Below are 20,660 nucleotides of genomic sequence, written 5' to 3'. Positions count from 1 at the left end.
CACAATGTAGCAGGAAACGAAAGAGCAAGCCTGCTTTACTGAACGAGGTGAGGATCGTATTTACAAGAAACCTTCAGCACCATTAAAAGCAGATATTTAGGGACTACTGCTAATAGGGAGCCAGAACTTGGGGGAAAGGTTCCTGAGTAGCAACATACACTCCTCTCTGGGTTGTGCTCAGATTAACAACATGCCTCTGCTTCCTCAAAATTGTCATATATTTTTTAATCGGTAGGAAGGTCAGGATATCACAGGTCACTGATTCGAAGGGGAAAGCTGTAGATTTCCCTAGGTATCTGAGAAGCTTCAGTTCTCTCCACATCCCATTCGCAAAGCGGCAAATAACAGCACAATGATGCACAGTTGCTACCACAATTCAGGCCTCAGCAAGATTCACGGATTTTCGGCACCTACCCATATGCCTGCACGCTATTCTGAGTTGTGGGATAGCTTGGTGATTATTTATCTCTTTTCTCCACAATAACTAGTTGCTAATCCCCATTTCTTGCAACAAGGCACTGTGGAGTGGGAAACTCCATAGCTTTTAAGGCAAAGGTCAGAATGTTTGATAGGAGATAGGATTTCGGAAAGTTGTGGCACACGGGACAGAATGTCGCTCAGATATGTAAGTATTGGGAGAAACTCCCTAGGTTTGGAGAATATGAACACCACTATGAAATGACATTGCTTTTTCTGCCTTTCCCCCTTCTTCAGTATTTCTACAGGAGAGAATTGCCAAGGCCCTTAATTGTTTATGCTGTAGCACAGTGGCTCTGTGTGTGCTGGAAATGATGTACAGGAACTTGGCACATGAGAACCTGGAGGGGTGGCTGAATGACCAGTCAGGATGGGCAGACTGGAAGCAAAGCTGCCCTGAACCTGAACCAGCCAGGTGGAGTAAAACTATGATGGTGTTTGCTCAATAGAGGCACCCTGCAGAACTCCTCCCATCCCCCAATATAGCTGGCAAGGAGCCTTATAAACTATCAGTGTGAACGGAAGACCTACTTATTCACCCAGCCTTTTGGTTGAATGCTGCACTTTGCAAACAGGTGTTTTAACTACCTATGTGTTCTTTCCTGCTTTGTTGTTTATTGACAGCTGGACTGTATAACTCTATTGTGTTTTTTTATTGGCACTATATTCCTCTTCAGGATTATTTTGTATGAGATAAGTTGATAAAAGGAAACATAGTTAAGCACACAGGAGCTGAGAATGAAGAGCCATTTTGAGTTCAGGCACATCATGGATTGTAAATAGAATACAAGGCCAGCCCCCTACATGGCTTCACTGGCAAACCTGGTCATGCCTCAGCAAGATTTTTAATGTTTCTAAATGGCACGGTATCAAAAAGGAAAGATGGTAAGGTTTACATAGTACAGGCCCATACCTTAGCCTGAAACAAATGCCAACTGATGCACACATGTAAATTTTAAACATGAGGTCCTACACCTTTTCTTCTTTTAGAGGAAGAGTAGCAGGGGGAGCCCAGGCAGATTAGCAGGATATAAAAAATAAAATAAAAGTATTACACACAATTTGTTACCTGTACTTGCTGTGTCTTTGAAGAAAACGCAACATTAAATACAAAATATGAAGACGTACATTAAATTCCTCCCGAAACAACTTTCCATCATCAGCTGCTCTTATCCGTATTTCATGTTCCAGATGTTCCACTGGAATAGGAAAATACTTTTTTGGGCCAGAAGGAGACCTTCTGAGAAGCATCTGTTGTTCTGCTGGATAGAATGCCAACATAATATATATTATTACATATGGTATGAATAATGACACTGCAGTTCAAATGTTCATTTAGAATCCCCTGCTCACCAAAAGAAGAAGATGGGTGCTGGCTTTTAAAAAGATAATGTGTAAAAAGAGTCTAGTAATGCTAAGGAAGAATTTAATCTTCAACTCTCAGGTGTGTTCCTAAGATGATGATTTGGGAGGGGGTTGGGGTGGATGAAAGCTTCACCAATAGGAGCTGTGGTGGGTGGGGAGACTGGGAAATTGGGGACAGACAGTGGGTGGAATAGAAACACATCAAACTCAAGCAATGTGTACAATACTGTACTGTGCAAATTTGACTTGAAACACAGCGGGGGGGGGGGGATCTCACTACGTTTTTAGCCAGCATGCTCATAATTAACAGTGAATATCAATGGAGTATTTAGCTGAGAGGAGGGATGTACCTTTAATCCTCTTAAAATACAGAGCAAACCTTTACAATTCCAAAATGGAAACACTTACCATACTTTACACAAGTAAAAATAAATAAATCAAACAGTAAACACTAGGCATAAAAGCATACAAAGGGGAGCTGATGAAAACAAAAGCCTCACAATAACAGCGGGGAAAAGGATGAGACACTGTTGAAAGAGAAGTTTGTCAGTAGAAGCTGCTGGTTTGTTACTTTGTGGTTTTATTTTATAATTTTAATGTACCGTATTGTTCCATCTATAAGACGGAATTTTGGAGGACTCAGATTTAAGAAAATGGGGAAAGATGTATCCGTGTATAAGACACCCCCTAATTTTTGACATTTTAAAGGGGAAAAACCTAGTCTTATATACAGAAAAATATGGTAAATTGTACTTGTTTTAACTATGTTGTATCACCTGACTTCAGATCATTTGGTGCTGGGTGGGCTATAAGTTCTAAGAAGAAAGAAAGGAAAAAAATATCCCATAGCAGGAATATTAGTGCCAAAGCAAAAAAAAAAAAAGGGGGGGGGGTTCCTTTCTGGGATGGGAGGGACTGAAGGGAAGGGAATCACACATCTGAACAGTTTAGATGCTTCAGTTTAGTAATTCTGAACTCATAGCTGAATGAGCTCAATTTCACAATGAGCTCTTCTGAAGGGAAGCCCCACATCTAGAAACACCCACCAATATTTATTCTGCTGAATCTGACAAGCTGACTATTGTGTCATTCATTTTTAACGCTTTCAATATGTTGTAGTGGTTAGAGCATTGGAGTAGAACCTGGAAGACCAGGGGTCAAATCCCCACTCAGCCATGAAGCTCACTATGTAACCTCGGAGCCAGCCACCATCTCTCTCAGCCTAGCCTACATCACAGGTTTGGGGGAGGATAAATTGGGAAGGGGAGAACAACATATATCACATTGGGCTCACTGGAGGAAAGCAGGACTATGTGTTAAATAAATACGTACACAATAAAAGACATTTAATTCTCCAGACGACTGCCGTATATATTGGTTTTGTAAAAATACGCACAGCATTTGAAAAAATGAGCATTAATACAAGCTGTAATGAAGAAAAGGCATGAAACAATTTAGCTGTGATTCCTGCATGACAGGGGGTTGGACTATATGACCCTTGGGGTCCCTTCCAACAATTCTATGATTCCCCCTCTTTTTGTTTCCTTATTATATGTTTCTGCTATAGGTCTGCTATAACAGCTGGATGGTGTATTCTTGTGTAACACTTACTATGCCTATACCTCGGTTTAAGAACAGTCCGGTTTAAGAACAATTTGGTTTACAAACTCCGCAAAACCGAAAATAGTGTCTTGGTTTGAGAACTTTACCTCAGTCTAAGAACGGAATCCGAACGGTGGAAGGGCATCAGTGGTGGGAGGCCTCATTAGGGAAAGCGCGCCTCGGTTTAAGAACAGTTTTGATTTAAGAACGACTTCCAGAACGGATTAAGTTCGTAAGCCGAGGTACCACTGTATTTCTATTAATGTATTTGTATTTATTTATACATAAAATCAGGTGCAGCTCAGTGGTCAGTAATGTAAATTGTGAGTCTAGCCAACCAGTTTAAGGATTAAACTCAGCTATAAACCAGCTGCGCCTGGGCAAGCTCATAGCCCCTTGCCCATGAAATGGAAATTTACAATACAGGACTATTGAAAGAATGACGGGTTGAAGCCCGAGTTGCCCTCAGTATGCCTCTGAATGCAAGGCTGCTGGGAATAAAAAATGGGGGACATGCTGTTACATCCAGCTTGTGAACTTCCTATAGGCTTCTGCTTGACCCCCGTGAGCCCAGGATGCTGGACTAGATGGGCGTTTGGCCTGATTCTGAAAGGCTGTTCTTACGACCTTACGACAGAGGGCCTTCTTGGTAGTGGCACCTGCCCTGTGGAATGTGAAGGAAATAAGCAGCTATCTTATCTTTAAAAGACATCTGAAGGCAGCCCTGTTTAGGGAAGCTTTTAATATTTAATGCTGTATTGTTTTTAACACTCGATTGGAAGCTGCCCAGAGTGGCTGGGGAAACTCAGCCAGATGGGCGGGGTATAAATAATAAATTATTATTATTATTATTATTATTATTATTATTATTATTATTATTCACAAGAGAGACTGTAACCTAGTATAAACTCCCACTGGAAGAACGGGGAGGGGGTGAGGTGGGGGGGGAGCAGAGATTTTTGCCAGCTTCACCTTCTTCCTGCATTCCTCCAAGCAATCTCATGTGTTTCAAAGAGCCTGAAACCTTTGAGAGCAGATTCTCAGTGGGAACTGGCAGTTCCAGGGAAAAGGACAAAATAGTAACTTCCTCCTTCCACTCACAGGAGTGCCCTAGTTCTGCTCACCGAGTTTCTGGATCCAAGCCACTGAGAGTTAAACTACACAAATGTCACATGTGGCTGCCTCTTGCTTTTCATTCACAGGGGAAGGGGTATTATTGGGGACACAGCATACCTGGAGTAAGGCATGTTCCATCCTTCCTTAGCTACAATGGACTATAATCGCATATTTTATTTTATTTTATTTATTTATTTTTAAAAACTAAGCCTTGAAATTTTGTGAGCAAGGGGCACACTACGGGTGTTGGGGTGTTATATCTGGAAAGCAAAATACTTGCTTAACCAACCCGCTATAATTCCAGTTACAAACTGTAGTTTCACACCAAGAGAATGTTTCTCACAGCACAATCACAGCACAGCAACACAGAAGCAAGTCCTGTTAAGTTTGGTAGGACCTTGGTCACATTCACGCCATACACTGAAAACACATGACTTCCCCCAAATAATCTTGGGAGCTGCAGTTTGCTGAGGTCTCTGAAGTTCACATGATTCTTTGGGGAAAGCCAAGTGATTTAAAGGATGTGACCTTACTTCAGGTAAGTGTGTACAGGATTGCAGTCTTAAGTGCCCTGAACACTTGGAATGCAATATCTAATTGATAGGTATTAGCAACATCACACTGGTTTTGATCTAGGGCAGAGATAAAGATGCTTAAGAGCCACTACTTTTAAACAAAAGTATTATTCAATAGCTGCAACTTTCTGCAAGTCCAGTTCATGGCTCTGTTTCAAGGCTTTTTTAAATACATGAAATAAAAACATCCAGTTCACTCAGCTGGGTTGTACAGTGATTTCTGTCTCCTTCACAAATGAATAGGTATGATACACATGTTTTAAAACTACTGTTTCTCACATTCACAAAACATTCTTGTGTAATTATTTCTTTAAAATATTTATATACCCTTCTTCAAACCTAATTTTAGGACAAGGTATACTTAAGATCTCTCGGTTCTATACCTAACATTTATAATATGTAAAAAGTGGCCCAAGTCTAACTAGACTTTAAATATAAATATATTCAATTTCCAGTCTTTGTCTTGGATCCTACACCCTGTTATAGATAGAAACTTGTAAGCAGCATATTACTACAAAAGCGAAAGTTGCTTTAAAAAGTAAAGAAAGTTTTAAAATAAAAACAACAACTAACAGTAACAAACATTTCAGTAATCAAACATTTACATTCAGCATTATATTTACCACTTTAAAAAACCTAAGATTTTCAATATTAAGTAAATCAAATTTATATTTTACCTTGCTCTTCTAAGATTCCATTCGGTATTTTTTTATCACTTGAAGTCACCACTGCTTTTCTGTGTTTCCTGAACCTTAATAATTATAATAAGATAAATTTAGGGGGATAGTGCAGATCTGTTGTGAATAAATAAGTTACCTGTTTACGTATAATACTGCAGCTTGTCTCACAAACCATGTAATTCTGGAAAAACTCTTTCTAATCATCTTCCGTTTGTAAAAGCTTCAGATGGTGGAGAGAAACAGTGTGTGTAACATCCTCCGCTGCCCTCGCTAATGTGGGTGAGTGCAGCCAGCACAGCTGCACGCAACACACTTTCATTTCCTCATTAGATCACATGGAAACAAGACAGAACTAGTTCCAAGCTAAGCGTCTGATGTCTGCTTACCTGAAGAAATAGCCAGCTAAAAGGATCAGAATTATAAACACCAGAATCAGGATCAGCATTGAAGTCAACAGATGTGGCGGTGGACTGTTTTCTTTTGGAGGGCCTAGGAGTTTAAAAAGAGAAGTAAGAAGTGGGGAAACAACGAATTTCTTAATCTCTAACAGATAAAATCGCATACACACAGTTCCTACTTAACAAATTACTTAACACGAATTAGCCACATAGCATTTTGAGCAAGTTATAATCTCTTTTGAAGTTCTTGGCTAGAAATGAGAATCCTGACAGCAACAATTCCCTTGTCACTTCCAAAATAGTTTTGCCATACAGCTATTTGCTTCTTTGTTGTCAGACAACGCCATCAAACCATAAATGGCCTTCATGTACCCTTCTGAGCTTTGTGGAATATTTGACCACCAGGAACAGGTGGATGCCAACTGATTTTCATCCTAAACTTAAAAGGGCAGTAAGTTTTCCCCACTCACAAACCACCACCAGTTCTTACTTCCTCATCAACAATCTCTGCTAACGTGCTACACCATGGGTAGGCCAACTAAGGCCCGGGGCCCGGATCCAGCCCAATAGCCTTCTAAATCCGGCCCCCAGACGGTCCGGGAATCAGCGTGTTTTTACATGAGTAGAATGTGTGCTTTTATTTAAAATGCATCCCTGGGTTGTTTGTGGGGCCTGCCTGGTGTTTTTACATGGGTAGAATGTGTGCTTTTATTTAAAATGCATCTCTGGGTTGTTTGCGGGGCATAGGAATTTGTTTATTATTATTTTTTCAAAATATAGTCCGGCCCCCCACAAGGTCTGAGGGACAGTGGACCGACCCCCTGCTGAAAAAGTTTGCTGACCCCTGTGCTACACTGAATCTGGAACTTTGTGGTACCAGGAATTAAATACATATTTGTGGGAATGTACCATGGAATATGTCAGGGCTTTGCATCTGTTATCTCTTTGACAAGAGCTAGGTGAGAAATGGAAGAGGGAGAAGTTTAAAACAGTCACTTTCCCCCTTTCAGTGTTCCTGTCTTCTCGTTGTACTCAAACAGGGACACAAGTTTAAGTAAATTGGGGGTAGAGCCACCCCGAGATGAAAACTGTGGATTTAAACAATGCCACAGGTTTAAGCAAAGCAGGTATGGAGCGAAGCTGAACTTTTTTAAATTAAGAAAACCCAGACAAGTCAGTTTTAACAAGGAAAATAGCAGAGATGGGCACAACTCCAACCCTCTTTTAAATTGCCATTTCCTCACCCCTGCTCACTCTACTCAAACTTTTGCCATGGTTTTAAGCCATCACTTTTTCTTTTCAGTTTTCCTTCCACTGTGCTTTATTCAAACCTCTGCTGTTTAAAACCAAATGCAAATGAAGAAGGGATAATATAAGGTGAAAAAATGTGTGTTGACATTAGGCATATAAAAATACTCGGAGTAATAATCTTAGAAAATACCAACATCATATTTCAGAGGGAGGAAGAAAGAAAAGATGGCCGATGAGATATGAGAGATAAAAAAGTGTATAGTCATAACATTTTTGTTTTTACAATAATACTGAGACGACAGGCATTCCTTATGTAGAAACAAAAGTATTATTGTCTGCTGAATCCTTAGGGCTTTTCAGACACAGAACCACCCTAAATATTTAGTTCCAGAAGCTTTAATTACAGATTTCTTCTATTTATAATGAAATACTTTTTCTATCCAATGCCATCCATTGCAACAAAACTAATAAATACCCATAGGACTAAGCATACTTCATTCTGCCTCATAACCTAGAGGAATCCAAACTAATTATTTTACTTTAATTGATAAGGTTCCCCCCTCTTTTCCCCACCCATTGTTTCCTTCTCACAGCTTCTGAACTTTAAATAGAGCAGCAGATCTCCTTACATGGAACACACGAGATTGTGCATGTGCAACAGACTTTTGCTGAACAACAACTCTCTTGCAAAGCACAACAGCGGTTCACAACATAAAAACACAGAATACATAATAAAAATTAGAACAAACCAATAAAACCCCTCCCCCAAATACGTTTAAAAAGACATAGCAAGTTAATCAGTCAAACGTCTGGTTAAAGGGAAACATTTTTGCCTGGTGCCTAAATATATGTAATGAAGACATCAGACGAACGTCCCTGGGGAAAGCATTCCAGAAACGGGGATCCGTCACTGAAAAGGCCTGCTCTTGTATCATCACCCTCTGGACCTCTCGGGGAGCAGGCACATGAGAAAGGCCTCAGATGATGGTTGTAGGGTCTGTGTTAATTCATATGGGGACAGGTGGTCCTTAATATCAGAACTTGGAGAAGCTTATCATAAGCTTGAGATCATTCATACTACTCTTTAGCAAAAGTGCAGATGACAAAGTTGTGTGCTCTGGATGGGATTTAGATTTAGATAAATTTATTGTCATTGTCCGTATATACACAGTATACACAACAACGAAAATCAAACACCCACCCAAAGACCGGGTTCACATATACATTTGCACGTATCTCCGAACTCTCATCTATTTAGACATAATCTATAAAACATACATAATCCAGAATATAGCATGACCTATTAAAAACATAACATAACCTAAAACCTATCTCATTCCTTCCACTCCCTACTTACTAAACCTTGCAACTGGCCCTGAGATCATTATTTAGTGCAATCAGAGCTCTTGGATAGAAACTATTCAGAAGGCGTGTGGTTCGTGTTTTCATTGTCCTATATCTTCTGCCCGAAGGCAATAGTTCAAAGAAGTTGTGAGCAGGGTGGGTGGGATCTCTCAGAATATTATGTGACTTCTTCAAGATGCGAGACGTGAAGATCTCATCCAGGGTTGGTAGTCGGAGCCCAATAACGTTCTGGGCAATTTTAATTGTTCGCTGTAAAGCTTTTTTATCCGTTTCAGAGCTGCTCCCATACCACGATAATATACTATAGGTTAGGACACTCTCGATGGTACTATGATAATAGGACAGGAGTAGGTGCTGGGATAGATTCAGTCCCCTGAGCATTCTCAGGAAATACAACCTCCCCTGCACCTTCCTCACAACCATATTAACATTTGCAGTCCATGAGAGGTCCTCCGAGATATAAATGCCCAGGTATTTAAAACTACCAACCCTCTCCACTTCCTCGCCATTTATGTGCAATGGTAACAATACACTTTTCTTTCTCCTAAAGTCAATTATGAGTTCTTTGGTTTTTTTGGTGTTAAGCATAAGATTATTTTCTTTACACCATTGAATTAACCCCTGTACTTCTTTCCTATAAGCAGTCTCATCGTTCTCACTGATGAGCCCCACCACTGTTGTATCATCCGCAAATTTGATGATTGTGTTGGACTTATACAGTGGGGTGCAAACAAATGTGTACAGAGAATAGAGAAAGGGACTTAGCACGCATCCCTGAGGGGCTCCTGTGCTTAATACTAGAGTAGAAGAATAGTAAGGTCCCATTCTCACTGTCTGCGGCCTATCAGTCAGGAAATTCCTTACCCAGAGACAGATCTTCTGATGTATACCCAAGTTGGTCATTTTAAGAAATAACCTGTCTGGCAGAATTGTATTGAAGGCAGAACTGTAGTCCACAAACAACAGCCTTGCGTAGGTTCCCTGTCGTTCTAGATGACTCAATACAGTATGGACGGCGATGGAAATAGCATCATCAGTAGATCTGTTTCTTCTGTATGCAAACTGGAACGGGTCTAAAGTGGATGGAAGACTAGCCTTAATATAATCTAGCACCAATCTCTCAAAACATTTCATAACAACAGATGTTAAGGCTATTGGTCTATAATCATTGAGAGATACCACCACTGACTGCTTGGGGACTGGCACTATAATCGATGTCTTCAGGCAGGTAGGGACATAACCCTGCAACAGGGATAGGTTGAAAATGTCCGTAAATACGCCGGCTAATTCTGCAGCACAGTCCCTAATAGCCCGTCCCATGATTCCATCCGGTCCAGCTGCCTTCCTGATGTTAATGCTCCGAAAGGCATGTTGTACGTCACAGGTCTGTAATAAAAGTGGTTGTCTATCAGTAGTAGTTTCTGATGATGTGCTGGTGGCCAATGCTGTAGTGACGATAGTTCCGGTTCCCTCCTCAAAGCGGCTAAAAAATTGATTCAGTTGATCAGCCAGGTGCGCACTGCTGCTAGCCAATTCGTTTTTAGTATTTTGCCCTGTAATTTGTCTCAAGCCTTGCCATACTCGACGAGGGTCGGAGCTCTCAAAATGTTTTTCGATCCTCCGGCAGTACATAGCTTTGGCGTTCCTAATACCCTTTTTCAATTTGGCTCTAGCTTCTCTATACTGCTGCGCATCACCAGAGTGAAAAGCAGCATTTCTTGCCTTTAACAGAAGATACACATCCCTGTTTAGCCAGGGCTTGTTGTTAGGGAACACCCGTATTTGTTTGGTGGTAGTGACAACATCAATGCAGCTTTTAACGTAAAACAGTACTGTTGAAGCATATGTGTCCACATTATTCTCCTCAAAAAGCGACCACTCGGTGCTCCGAAAGCAGTCTTGGAGTTGCTCAGATGCACCTACTGGCCACACTCGTATCTCTCTAGTTGATGGTCTAATTCTGCGTACGAGAGGTCTATATGATGGTATCATAAGTAAGGATATGTGGTCTGACTGCCCCAAATTGGGCAGGGGCTTGGTCTTGTATCCATGCATGATGTTACTATATACTCGGTCCAAGGTGTTTCCCCCCCTAGTGGGACAATCAACATACTGGTGGAACTTAGGGAGCACAGTCCTTAAATCGGCTCGGTTGAAATCACCAGCAACCACAAGTGCTCCATCCGGGTGGGCCCGCTGCTGTCTGCTAATAGCAGTCAGCAGGTGGCCCATAGCTGTAGTAGTGTTTGCATCGGGAGGTATATACACCGCTGTTATTATAACAACATTAAACTCACGTGGCAAGTAAAAAGGGCGGCACTTCACCACTAGGTACTCCAAGTCAGGAGAGCAATGCGTGTCCATTTGTTTAATGTCTGAGCTCCAGTTGTTGTTTATATAAACGCAAATTCCTCCTCCTCTGCTCTTCCCGGATTTGGCGGTTCTATCCGCTCTAATTACTGAGCGTCCTTCTAGCTGCAGAAGTCCCTGTGGAAAGGAGGGATCCAGCCACGTCTCTAAAAGGACCATAACACAACAGTCCCGGATACTTTTCTGCCGAGAGGTAATAAGTTCCAACTCCTCTACCTTGTTGGGTAAGGATCTCACATTTGATACAAGGAGACTTGGCAATGCAGGCTTGTGGGGGTTTTTACCTAGCCTCACTCGTAGTCCAGCCCTGCAACCCCTCTTCTGCTTGCGCCCTCTCCGTTTCCTTTTCTTTCTGGCAAGGAGAGCAAGGGGAGTATCCCAAGAATGTGCAAGATATGGAGGCTCTCTGATAAGCTCAGCTGGAATGTTGTAGGTTGAGACCTCCTGGTTGCAGCCTTCCCCTCTGCCGATACTTAAGAGCTCTTGACGACTATAAATTACTTGTGCCTGAGTATTCACAGTCCATAGCAGCAATAAGTTCACAGATAAAAATAAAACACAAATCACTGAATACCGGTCTTCGGAGTGCCGAGCCGCTGCAAGTGCTTGCGCCGCCATCTACCAGGCATCCCCCTTAAAGAGGCAGGTTGCAGTTTGGGCGTGCTCCTGGAACCATCACTGTATGTACCGTATTTTTCGCCCTATAGGGCACACCTAGGGGTTTTTTTTGGAGGGGAATAAAGAAAAATAATTTATTCCCCCCCCCCAGGCATGGGGCTGGGGTGGGGGAAGCCCAAGCTTCCCCCGACCCCAGCCCCCAGAACAGGCTGCTATCTGCAAGCCTTGGGAGCCCGGCGGGAACTCCCGCGGGCTCCCAAGGCTTGTGGATAGCTTCCTGAAGCCTGCATTCACCCCATAGGACGCACACACATTTCCCCTTCATTTTTGTTTTTTGTTTTTTTTGTAAATTTTTTATTGGTTTTACAAAAAAATTTTAAACAATACAAACAAATAAAAAGACAAACAAACATGTATAATTTCATAACCTTTTTTTCATATCCCTTACTTCATTTTTGGAGGGGAAAAAGTGCGTCCTATAGGGCGAAAAATACGGTAAATAACAATAATAAAACTAATAATTATTATGGTAGAAATGCCTCATGAAATGAGTGCAATTATGTGGTTACTTTCCATGCCACTGAGACAACACACTGCTGGCATGGAAGAAACTAGGCTGTCGCACCCATTCCACATGGTTCTACTTACAAATGACACTGAATTACTTATGCACTTATGGACCACGGGTGCTACAAGCTGCACACTGCAGGTGAAAACTATTGTATGCATATAAAAGTTTGCAAAACTCCAGGAGATATACTCTTACAGCTCAGGTGTAGTGTGTGTGAACATAAAAGCACACACACAATAAAATACATCTCTTAAGTGAGTGAATTTTCACTACTATGAACTATTATGAATTTTTTACTTTGAAAATATGTGTTTTTGGAATGATGGACATCAGAATCAATGTCTTGTAAGGTCACCCATATTTTCCATAAAATTTATTTTCCTGTGTTCAAATAGCCATCCAGTGAAGCCAAGCAAGAAGGGCAACAGGGACCACCTTACCAACACTGGCAGTGCGACTGTAACATATAATAGGTAGATACTGAAGGTGACTCCTAGCTCTGTACTGAATCCAAACAGTGATACTTCATCATCATCATCACCCTGTGTTATCACAACAACTTTCACTTTGTTATGGATGTTCTTTGCAGCGTGTCATGTGTGTAACAGAACATGCACATCTAATTTTTCAGGCGATGTTGTTGTTTTCTCTTGAAGCTATTACTAAAACTTTGTATGTTCACAATATTTGCTTTCCTGTTTTGAGCTTCATAATTTGAAAAGGGAAAAAATGGAAGGAATGTTCCTGCTTAGGGATCCATCCATCCACCCACCCATCCACCACACCCTTCTCCAGCATACAACTCTGTAAATTGTCAGAGGATCATGGAGGGCATTCTACTCTACACAACCAGTTTTCTGTTTCCTATCTTTCAACATTCTGCAGCTACTAAGAATGCACAGTTCACCCTGGGCTGGTTTGTCTTTTTTAACAGGGGTAGTGTATACTTCTGCAAACCCTGAAAATGATACTGTAATATTTAATGGATCCCTTTTTGGTGTTGGTGGGGTAAAGAGAAGAACATTTTTCATAAAGTATTTGGAACACGTAACTTTTTGTCCTTATGAACTTACAGATGGCATTGAATTAAAACATTTGGGCAGGACCTTCCAGTTATTATCTAGTTGCAGTCTTGTAACATCCCTGAAAAGGTTAGTCAGTACTGTATTATCCATTTACAATGGATGGGAGGACTGAGGCTGAGAGCAGCTTGCCTAAAGCCACCTACTAAGTTCATGGCTGAGAAAAGATTCAAACCAGGAACTTCATGATTTGCAACCTAGTCTCTTAGATACACCACTGGAAATAATATGCACAAGAGCAGAATTTTCAAAAATCCACACTGGGGAAAGCTACTTAGTGATTTTCTGATTTCCATATGCATACAAACTTGTAATACTCTTATGAAAGTGAATTATCTTTGCACTTTAAATGCACAGAAGCATATAAATGCAACCTGAATAATAATAATTTAACAATTCTTATAATAAATATACTCAGCAGTTATACTAAAAGCAAACACAAGCAATGAACTACAAATCTATTTGCTGCAGTCCTTTTCATTGCAACAAATAGTCAACCGCAGCAGTACAGGCCTAAAATAGAGTATGGCAATTTGTTAAACATGTGACACTCGGTGGGCTATGTGGTTTGAAAGGTTTGGAGAGCTGTAGCAACAGTAATTTAGGGTCCACGTTATGAGAAGCTTCAGTTATCGTCTGGATAATCAGATCCAGCCAATCTTTGTAAATAACCTCCCTGTTCAATATGCAAATATTGCCTCTTATTAGATGGCACTCACCCTCTTCCTACTTGAAATGCATTAAATAAAACAGAGGTCCGGCCCCCCGTCTTAAAAAAGATCTTCTCCCTGTATAAAATTTTATAAACAGGAAAAGCTTCAGAAGAAGATGAATGACCAGGAAGGAGCATGGCATCCATTACCCCCTCCCTGAGAGCCTGCACATTCATCCTTAACCATGGTTTGGGCTTGGTGTAATATGCAAACCAGGCCACTGTCAAAGAGCTGTGAGTAAGGGAAAAGATCCTGTGGCCAAGGAATCTGTAAGCCTAGGAATGTCTCTTCTATTTTTTTTAAAAAAATTTTTTATTGGTTTTACAAATTTTTTAAAAACAATACAAACATATAAAAAGACATACAAACATGTATAGTTTCGTACCCTTTTTTTCATAAACCTTGTTTCTCGGACTCCCCCATACCTCCCCTTTCTGTATCCCAATGTCCAAAGTTTTTCAGCAAGTTCTAAATAGTTCTGTCAAGCCTCTGTCCTCTTAATCTTTCCTTTAATCTAATCTTATATCGCTGTAACCCTTTCTTTCTCAAAACCTCGACATTCTAACATTCATCCAGTTTATAGTAGTCCTTAAGATAAATTTTAAACTTCTTCCATTCTTCTTCCGCCGTCTCCTTTCCCTGATCGCGGATTCTGCCAGTCATCTCAGCTAATGTCATATAGTCCATCACTTTCATCTGCCATTCTTCCAGGGTGGGTAGATATTGTGTCTTCCAATACTTTGCGATAAGTATTCTTGCTGCTGTTGTAGCATACATAAAGAAAGTTCTATCTTTCTTTGACACCAATTGGCCGACTATGCCCAAGAGAAAGGCCTCTGGTTTCTTAAGGAAAGTACATTTAAGTACCTTTTTCATTTCATTATATATCATTTCCCAGAAAGCCTTAATCTTCGGGCATGTCCACCAAAGGTGATAGAAAGTACCTTCAGTTTCTTTACACTTCCAACACTTATTATCAGGCAAATGGTAAATTTTTGCTAGCTTGACTGGGGTCATGTACCACCTGTAAATCATTTTCATAATATTTTCCTTTAAGGCATTACATGCCGTGAATTTTATACCGGTGTTCCACAACCATTCCCAGTCAGCAAACATAATGTTATGGCCAATATCCTGTGCCCACTTAATCATAGCCGATTTGACTGTTTCATCTTGTGTATTCCATTTCAGCAGCAAATTGTACATTCTTGACAAATTCTTGGTATTGGGTTCTAACAGTTCAGTCTCTAATTTTGATTTTTCCACCTGGAAGCCAATTTTTCTATCTTGTTTGTAAACCTCCATTATTTGATAATAATGGAGCCAATCTTGTACTTTTGGTTTCAATTTCTCATGACTCTGTAATTTCAATTTATCTCCATCTTGTTCCAAAATTTCCCAATACTTTGGCCATCCGGCCTCCATATTGAGTTTCTTCACTGCCTTAGCCTCCAAAGGTGACAGCCATCTAGGGGTTTTATTTTCCAACAAGTCTTTATATCTTATCCATACATTAAACAACGCTTTTCTGACAATGTGATTCTTAAAGGCCCTATGCACTTTGATTTTATCATACCATAGATATGCATGCCAACCAAATGTATTATTGAAACCTTCTAAATCCAAGATATCTGTGTTCTCGAGGAGCATCCACTCTTTCAGCCAGCAAAACGCTGCTGCTTCATAGTACAGTTTTAAGTCCGGCAGGGCAAACCCCCCTCTTTCTTTTGCATCTGTAAGTACTTTAAATTTTATTCTGGGCTTTTTGCCCTGCCAGACAAATTTCGCAATATCTTTCTGCCACCTCTTGAAACAGTCCATCTTGTCAAGAATCTGCAAAGTTTGAAACAAAAACAACATTCTAGGCAATACATTCATCTTAATCACTGCAATTCGGCCTAACATTGACAATTTCAAATTTGACCATATTTCTAGGTCTTTTTTAATTTCTGACCAACATTTTTCATAGTTGTCCTTATACAAGTTCAAATTTTTAGATGTCAAATAAACCCCTAGGTATTTCACCGTCTTAACCACTGTCAAACCTGTCTCTTCTTGAAATTTCTCCTTCTCCGTATCTGTTAAGTTTTTTTCTAATACTTTAGTTTTTTGTTTGTTCAGTTTAAATCCGGCTACCTGACCAAATTGTTGGATTATCTCCAACAGCCTTTTCGTACTAGTGTCTGGCTCTTGTAGAGTCAATACTAGGTCATCTGCAAAGGCCTTTAACTTGTAATGTTTAACCCCGACCTGTACACCTTTAACCTGCTGGTCATTTCTAATCATATTCAGCAACACCTCCAGAACAGAAATGAAAAGCAATGGGGAAATTGGGCACCTCTGTCGTGTTCCTTTTTCTATCTTAAGTTCCTCCGTTATCACATTATTTACAATCAGCTTAGCTTTTTGTTCAGAATATATCGCACCCATACCATTCTCAAAACCTTGGCCTACCCCCATCCCATGAAGATTCTTTTTCATAAAGCTCCAAGAAATATTGTCAAAGGCTTTCTCCGCGTCCACAAAAATCAACACTGCTTTGGTGTTTATATTCACCTCTAGCCGTTCCAAAATGTCTATTATATTCCTTACATTGTCTGATAAATGCCTCTTTGGGAGAAAGCCTGCTTGGTCCCTATGAATCTTCTCCATCAACACTCTTTTAAATCTTTTCGCCAAAATGTCTGCAAAGATTTTGTAATCCACATTAAGTAATGATATTGGGCGGTAGTTCTTAAGTTGAGTCTTTTCAGTCTCTGTCTTTGGTATGAGTGAAATATACGCTTCTTTCCACGATTCTGGTGCCTTTTTTCCCTCTAAGATCTCGTTGCAGACTTCCTTTAACGGTTGAACCAACCACTCCTTCAAAGATTTGTAATATCTGGAAGTCAGTCCATCTGGCCCTGGAGATTTGCCCAATTGCATGTCCTGAATGGCACCCTCTATCTCTTGTTCTGTTATTCTCTGGTTTAAATCCACCTTGCTTTGATGAGAGATTTTTTGTAATCCATGTTTATTAAGGAATTTATCTATGTCCTCTTCATTTTGTGGTCCTTGAGAATAAAGTTTTTTAAAGTAGCTCAGAAAACAGTTTCTAATCTCATTGGGTTTAGATATGTTCTTTCCATCCACTTCTAGGCTTGTAACTGTATTTAGTTTCTGCCTTTTCTTCAATTGCCATGCCAGAAGTTTGCCACATTTGTCTGCCGATTCGAATGTCTTTTGTTTCATTTGCTTTAACTTCCACTCAATCTCTTGATTCATCAATTCCATATATTGTGTCTGGTATAGCTTAATCTCTCTCAAAATCTCCTGGGACTTTGGTTTTGATCTTAATTTTTTCTCTCCTTCTTTTATCTTTTCCAGGATCTTTTCCTTCTTCTCATTCTGCTTTCTCTTTTTTATTGAGTTTTGTTGAATCAAAAAACCTCGCATCACAGCTTTACTTGCATCCCAGATCACTCTTTTTTCCACATCGGCCTTTAGATTTATTTCAAAATAGTCCTTTAGAGTTTTTTGGGCCTTCATGTGGATCTCCTTGTCTCTAAACAGGGTGTCATTCATCCTCCATCTAAATTGACCAGTTGTTGTAAGTTTCATTTCCATCTTTACGGCGTTATGGTCGGAGCAAGTTTTTGGACAGATTTCTATCTTCTTAATCTTTGGAGCCATCCCACTAGTGATCCAGTTTTGATCAATTCTGGTCCAGGTCATCATTGCTTGAGAAAAGAATGTTCCTTCTCTCTCAAGAGGGTTCCTCGTTCTCCATATATCTATTAAGTCCATGTTCTCGGTCATTTCAAAGAAGGTCTTCGGAAGTCTCCCTTCCTTTGAAATTGTCAGTCTTTGTGCTTTGTCCATATTTGTAGAAACCACACCATTCATGTCTCCCATAATTATCACATTATAATCCAAATAGTCCATCAAAGTTTCATGGAGCTTCTTGAAGAATTCCGCCTTGCCTTCATTTGGTGCATAAACTCCAACTATTAGAAATTTTTCTCCTTGCACTTGTATTTCAACTGCCAAATATCTTCCTTGTTCATCTTTAAACATCATTTTTGGAACCCATTTCTCTTTTACATAAATCACAACTCCTCTTTTCTTAACTTTGTCCGATGAAATGAATTCTTGTCCTAATCTTTTATTTATGAGTAGTTTCCTGTGTGCTCTGGTTACATGGGTTTCTTAGAATCATAGAATCATAGAATCATAGAATCATAGAATCATAGAGTTGGAAGAGACCACAAGGGCCATCGAGTCCAACCCCCTGCCAAGCAGGAAACACCATCAGAGCACTCCTGACATATGGTTGTCAAGCCTCTGCTTAAAGACCTCCAAAGTAGGAGACTCCACCACACTCCTTGGCAGCAAATTCCACTGTCGAACAGCTCTTACTGTCAGGAAGTTCTTCCTAATGTTTAGGTGGAATCTTCTTTCTTGTAGTTTGGATCCATTGCTCCGTGTCCGCTTCTCTGGAGCAGCAGAAAACAACCTTTCTCCCTCCTCTATGTGACATCCTTTTATATATTTGAACATGGCTATCATATCACCCCTTAACCTCCTCTTCTCCAGGCTAAACATGCCCAGCTCCCTTAGCCGTTCCTCATAAGGCATCGTTTCCAGGCCTTTGACCATTTTGGTTGCCCTCCTCTGCACACGTTCCAGTTTGTCAGTGTCCTTCTTGAACTGTGGTGCCCAGAACTGGACACAGTACTCCAGGTGAGGTCTGACCAGAGCACAATACAGTGGCACTATTACTTCCCTTGATCTAGATGCTATACTCCTATTGATGAGGCCCAGAATTGCATTGGCTTTTTTAGCTGCCGCGTCACACTGTTGGCTCATGTCAAGTTTGTGGTCAACCAAGACTCCTAGATCCTTTTCACATGTACTGCTCTCAAGCCAGGTGTCCCCCATCTTGTATTTGTGCCTCTCATTTTTTTTGCCCAAGTGCAATACTTTACATTTCTCCCTGTTAAAATTCATCTTGTTTGTTTTTGCCCAGTTCTCTAATCTGTCAAGGTCGTTTTGAAGTGTGATCCTGTCCTCTGGGGTGTTAGCCACCCCTCCCAGTTTGGTGTCATCTGCAAATTTGATCAGGATGCCCTTGAGTCCATCATCCAAGTCGTTGATAAAGATGTTGAATAAGACCGGGCCCAAGACAGAACCCTGTGGCACCCCACTAGTCACTCTTCTCCAGGATGAAGAGGAACCATTGATGAGAACCCTTTGGGTTCGGTCAGTCAGCCAGTTACAAATCCACTGAGTGGTAGCATAGTCAAGACCGCATTTTACCAGCTTCTTTACAAGAATATCATGGGGCACCTTGTCAAATGCCTTGCTGAAATCAAGGTAGGCTACATCCACTGCGTTCCCTTCATCTACCAGGCTTGTAATTCTGTCAAAAAACGAGATCAGGTTAGTCTGACATGACTTATTTTTCAGAAATCCATGCTGACTATTGGTGATCACAGCATTCCTTTCTAGGTGCTCACAGACTGTTTGCTTAATGATCTGCTCCAGAATCTTCCCTGGTATTGATGTCAGACTGACTGGGCGATAATTATTTGGGTCCTCTCTTTTCCCCTTTTTGAAAATAGGGACAACATTTGCCCTCCTCCAGTCTGCCGGGACTTCGCCTGTTCTCCAGGAATTCTCAAAGATGACTGCCAGTGGTTCTGAGATCACATCTGCCAGTTCTTTTAATACTCTTGGATGCAGTTCATCTGGCCCTGGAGACTTGAATACATCTAAACTAGCCAAGTATTCTTGTACTATCTCCTTAGTTATTCTGGGCTGTGTTTCCTTTGCTGAATCATTTGCTCCAAATTCTTCAGGTCGGGCATTGTTTTCTTTATCGGAGAAGACTGAGGCAAAGAAGGCATTGAGGAGTTCAGCCCTTTCTGTGTCCCCTGTTTGCATTTCACCATTTTCTCCTCTGAGTGACCCCACTGTTCTTGTAGACATATCAAATCCAATTGTTCTCTTTTCAAAATATGAAAAACTTGACGTCTCTTCAAAGGCATATTGAGCCCATTACAATTCCAACTAAGGAATTGCAGGGCCATCTTGTTACTTTTCCGTTGTTCCTCCAACTGCTCCCAGTTGTTGCTCTTCCTCTGATGGTGGTGGATTAAGTCCAAACGATAAGTTCAAAATATCTAGTGCTCTCCTTTGTTCTGCGATTGGGTCCACAGTTCCCTTCTGTAGGTCCTCTTGGTTTCTTTCCAGGAACCTCTCTTTGTCTTGTGTTGTCTTTATTTTCACCTTATTTCCCTTGTAGTCAAAGGACAGTCCTTGTGGGAACTCCCACCTGAAAGGAATGATGTTCTTCTTCAGCAGGTAGACCAGATCCTTATAGAAGGTTCTCAACTCCAAGATATATTTAGGGATGTCTTTAAAAATCTGTATAGATGAATTTTCAATTTGCAAGGCCTTTTGGTAGTGTAATTTTAATATTTTATCTCTTTCTTC

General features: G+C 40.6%; 1 protein-coding gene across 7 annotated transcripts in view; it reads right to left on the bottom strand.

The window, feature by feature from the left end:
- Positions 1-20,660, bottom strand: part of LOC308578312 (receptor-type tyrosine-protein phosphatase epsilon-like) — a 62,760-nt gene that overhangs the window by 28,365 nt on the left and 13,735 nt on the right. For 2 of the 7 annotated variants that reach the window (XM_081178586.1, XM_081178585.1), the window contains exons 2-4: positions 6,202-6,304; positions 5,813-5,886; positions 1,606-1,736 (exon numbers count right to left, since the gene is read on the bottom strand). In XM_081178586.1, coding sequence (XP_081034712.1) covers positions 1,606-1,736; positions 5,813-5,886; positions 6,202-6,304 — 308 coding nt within the window. Of the gene's footprint in view, positions 1-1,605; positions 1,740-5,812; positions 5,887-5,951; positions 6,092-6,201; positions 6,305-20,660 lie in introns of those variants that run through there. The other 5 variants (XM_081178584.1, XM_081178587.1, XM_081178588.1 and 2 more) reach the window with 4 other exon arrangements.

This window comes from Podarcis bocagei (assembly GCF_964188305.1).
Source record: "Podarcis bocagei genome assembly, chromosome: W".
NCBI classification, from domain to species: domain Eukaryota; kingdom Metazoa; phylum Chordata; class Lepidosauria; order Squamata; family Lacertidae; genus Podarcis; species Podarcis bocagei.
The sequence above is the reverse complement of the archived record's forward strand: the minus strand, read 5'-3'. Positions and strand labels throughout refer to the sequence as shown.